The following is a 4,812-nucleotide window of genomic DNA, read 5'->3' on the forward strand; positions in this document are numbered from 1 at the left end:
TTTTTTTAATAAATACACTAGGAATTCCTTGTGTTTTTATATATCCTATATATAAAATAGACAAAATTAATAGGTTAATTTGATTATTATCTCGTATGGTATAAGCGATATATAGAATTCTTATTATAAGTGAAATAAATATATTCAAGAAATGTAGTAAATAGTATCTTATATATATAAAAATAAATTGCGTTTCAGTATAATATACCTGTTTATTTTTTAAGTTATAGATATTACTATTTAATTCTTGAATAAATGTGCTTTCTGTATATTTTTCTGTGAAATATACATATATAATTTTTTATAATAGAGTATATAAGATGCATTTTTTAGTCATGTATTCCAGTTTATGCATAAAAAAGTGAAATATGTATTTATTTTTTTTTATTTAACCATACACAATATACTATATTAAAATTTATAATTATCTGATTCACCGTGTACAAATCCTATAGGTGCGTTTCGTACCTTAGTTATTAGTGATTATATGTCATTATATGAATACAAGTATTTTTTACATAATAATATCGTTTGCACGGTATTTATATGGGATATATTGATTATAATCAACCTCTGTGCATTAATTAAAAAAAAATTCATCTTTCATTCACTCATTGAATTTATTTGAGCCTATGCAGAATTTTCTTACTTTTATTTTATGTATAAAATTACTTATGTCTAACTAGATATTCTTTAAATTTTGATTAAATGAAACATTTTTTATATTATGATTATATAAAAATGGTTAATTCCTTTAAATACAGAAGATATATTATTATCGAAATACACAGGGAAAATAATTATATTTCAATTTTGCTAATTATACATAGATATACAATCTAAGATATAAAGGAAAACTGCAAAAATTTAATCATTAATAAATAAATGTATGATTCGGTGTTATTAGACGCAGAAGAGAAAATAAATTGGTTCCCTTAAGATTTCTATGCAGAGAAATGAATGCAAATTGTGTTTTTAATGAACTTCCGTAATAATCTATTATATCGAGTCAAAGTATCAGGATAAAATTTTAGAAAAAACAAAAAAAAACTAATTATGTTTGATAAAACATATGATTATAATTTGTTTACAAAATTTGAATAGTGGTTGCTCATATTATGTGATGAGGTATAATTATCTATAAGAATCATTAATATTGTACATAAAATTATAAAATATATACAATATAAAAATAAAATAAATTAAATATAAATTTTAGATTTTTTTTAATTTCAATATTCTGAAAAAAATAGATAATATACATTTCTATTGAAAAAAAAATTGAATTCAGAATTCATTATGGAACGAATTTGTGTAGATAAAATGATATTCTGTGATAAATAAATAAAAATTTACGATCATATTCATTGAAAAATACATGATAACTTACATATAAAAGTTAACATAAATGAAATTATTGCTTTAATTTTGTAATGGATATAATTATTTTAAATTATAAAATTTTTAGAATTTACATGTTAAAAAATAATTAAAAACGTAAAATATTATGAATAAGGTAATAACAGAAATGTAATACTCTATTAATAGTGTTATATATCTCATTACATTAATATATATACTATATTTATATTATTTATACTCTTAAATATAAATTTATAATACAAGAAATTAATGTTTAAGACGTATATGTGTTAAATAAAATATATATTTATATTTATTATTATATAAAATTACACTCCATAATCACTTATTATTAAACGATGAAGTTTATGGCATCATAATAATATAATGTACACGATATTTATATGTATATCATGTAAAATAAGATAATTTATCTTATAACATTTCTGTATATTTGTTTTATAAACGGATAACTAAATGTGAAAATATGAAAATTACTGCAAACCTTTCATTGATATAGTGATATATGAGGATTAATAAATCTGTAAATTATACATATTTACTAAAAATATTGTTCAACAAGTGTAATTTGTCCCTTTCTTTCTCGCTATAGAAGGATTATAAATATAACACATGGAAAGCTTTAAAATAACAATGTATTATTATATACAATTTTTATAATAATTGATTTATTTATTTTATTCTATCTTTATTCATAACATTAATCAAATATCCATAATGTTGTAAAATAAACTGAATACAATAATTTGAAGAAATATTATTGTAAGGAACTTATTGATAACTATTTTTTCTTCCATGATTTCATAAAGAAAAATAATAATTAATGTATATAAAAATAATTTATCATTATTTCAATAAATATAATGAGTAATAAGAACTTGAGGTAATATTAAGAAAATTTTATATTCTTATATAAATTTTATTATTTAATTTCGCAATTGAATTATATATTATTAAATAAACAATATGTTTACTTCTATTTTTAACTTATATTTTTCAATATATCTATAAATTTATAAACGGTTACAATGTTTTTATGATATAATATATTGTTTAAAAAATAAATATAGTAAATTGTACACTTCACTTAAGATAATAAAATTTCATTACTATTTTATATATTTTATTCTGCACATATAAATCTAATATATATCTTTAACAATGCCCAATGTAATATTAATTATTCATTTTATTAATTAATAATTCGTTTATATTTATTATAATACAGTGAAATTCCTATAAACTTAATATATTATATGTATTTATACTTTGAAATATTCATATATTCTATATTATTTATTTTTACTGACGATTTTTCATTAGTTGCCAAATAAAGATCAAATATACGGAATCCTACTTGATATAAATCATGATTTTGAAAATGAAATACAATATGATAATACAGGTGTGTCATCAACTAATGATCCGGTATTACGAAATATAGCCTTATATATTTCAAAAATTTATAACCATTTTAATGTTCTTTGTTCGATACATTCATATCCTAAAGAAGATTGTAAGGATATATGTAAATATATAAACAAATGGTTAAACCAAAAAAAATCCATTTATACATGTGATAATCAATGCAATTTTAACAAAACACTATGGGATAAATATATTGAAGAGTTATGGAATAGCTTAGTGAAGAAAGATGAGGGCATTGAATGGTGCTCTAGAGATAATGAAGTAAATACAAATGCATTTCCCACAAAGATGATTCCGAATAGTTGTTATAAAAATGCTCCCACTGAATTCTCTATTAGCTGTGTGGACAATGAAGTCGTTCGAATAGTTGAAAGGGTGACAGAATGTCCCATTCATGATGCTTCGATAGACGAAATCTCAACTAGGTTGTCAACAAAATCTACAATGATTGCTTCAGTGGGCTACATACTTTTTGTAATGGTTGTAATTGTTTTTTCATTTTATAAAGTAAAAAAAATATTACTTTAAAACTACGACTGAATTGAGTGTATATTAATTCTTAATGTCTAATATTCACCTTATAATAGTAAATATTTATTACTTCATGGTTTAATATAATCATTCATTTACAGTTTAGTCCCGTTAAAAGCAATTATTACAGAATAATCGAACGGATTAAAGGATTTGGTAAGAGTAAGAATGAGAAAGAAATTCAATGCAATTTCAAAAATTGGGGTACTTCTCAAATGTTTTCAGAAAATGATAATTGCAAATTACATTATAATAACAGCGTAATATAAAAATATTTCTAGATGAATTTAAAAAATAAGGAAGTAGGAGAATAAAATCATCCGAAAAAAGTACATATAATATAGGATGAATATAAATTAATTAGTTTAGTAAATTAACATATAGATCCTAGTATTATATTTTTATAAGAATTTATAATTCAATTATATATGTTATTTATATATATATGCTTAAGATTAATTTTTATTTTACATTAATTTTAACTGTTAATATTTTAAAATGTGTATTATTAGATAAATCATGCCATAAAAAAGTATATTCATGTAAATTAATTTAAACAATGAACCAGAAGAAGTATATTTAGGTTAATAAATTTATTATCGTATATAAAAGTAAAATTGAGAAAATCCATATAAATATATTTTATTTCTAGCCTTAAAAGGAAGAGGAATGTATAAGGATTTCAACGGAATTTATTGACACACACGTTTAGAATATTTATATATTGAAGCATTATTTACATGGTTCCCAACATTAACACTTTAATATAAAAATAGTTATCTCCACTATTATATATTAAACAAAATGACATATAATTAACTTTGCAGAAATAATATTGGCTAATAAAATTTGTTTTATTATTCATATGTAATTGTTCAGCTTGTTATACATATTCTTCAATAATAAAATTCATTTTTATGATTGCCTGCTTTATTACAAATTTTAAGAATTACGGATTTATTTATTTTTTACTCTTGATATTTTTAATGCATACGTTTCTTTTCATTGTTAAATTCTTATATTTTATGAATTCATGATATATATCCTTTTGCTTATATGTTAAACTAATGGTATTTATATAATATCTTCGTGATTCTTCATTTAGTTTTCATATTTAAATGTAATTATCGTTTTTCATAGATATTATACAATATTTATATTTATGTATATATTTATTTCGTTTCTTGTTATATGTTTAATTTTTTGTTTTTTTTAACAATCTGGATAATGTATTACCATAGCACATTATATATATTAAATTTAATAATTCTAGTAACTGTATCTTGTTTTTATTTTTCTTATATATATGTGATTACAGAATAAATATATTATAGATAATATTAGCAACATATATTAATATTATAAAGAAATTCGAAGCAATTTTTTATTACATATTTATTGACGCACATATTTTTATTTATTTTCCTTTATTATATATATGTAATAGTATAAATAATTATATATATGATG

At 20.0% G+C, this 4,812-nt stretch overlaps 1 protein-coding gene across 1 annotated transcript; it reads left to right on the plus strand.

Moving 5' to 3' along the window:
- Positions 1-1,888: 1,888 nt before the first annotated feature.
- On the plus strand, positions 1,889-3,611 carry PGO_002510 (variable surface protein; the record flags this gene model as incomplete). Its single annotated transcript, XM_028691141.1, has 3 exons — positions 1,889-1,906; positions 2,707-3,318; positions 3,444-3,611. 3 exons carry the CDS (start codon positions 1,889-1,891, stop codon positions 3,609-3,611), a joined length of 798 nt encoding a protein of 265 aa, XP_028546942.1.
- Between the last annotated feature and the right edge of the window lie 1,201 nt (positions 3,612-4,812).

Source organism: Plasmodium gonderi (assembly GCF_002157705.1).
Source record: "Plasmodium gonderi DNA, contig: Pgo-contig_262, whole genome shotgun sequence".
In the NCBI taxonomy this organism is placed as follows: Eukaryota; Apicomplexa; class Aconoidasida; order Haemosporida; family Plasmodiidae; genus Plasmodium; species Plasmodium gonderi.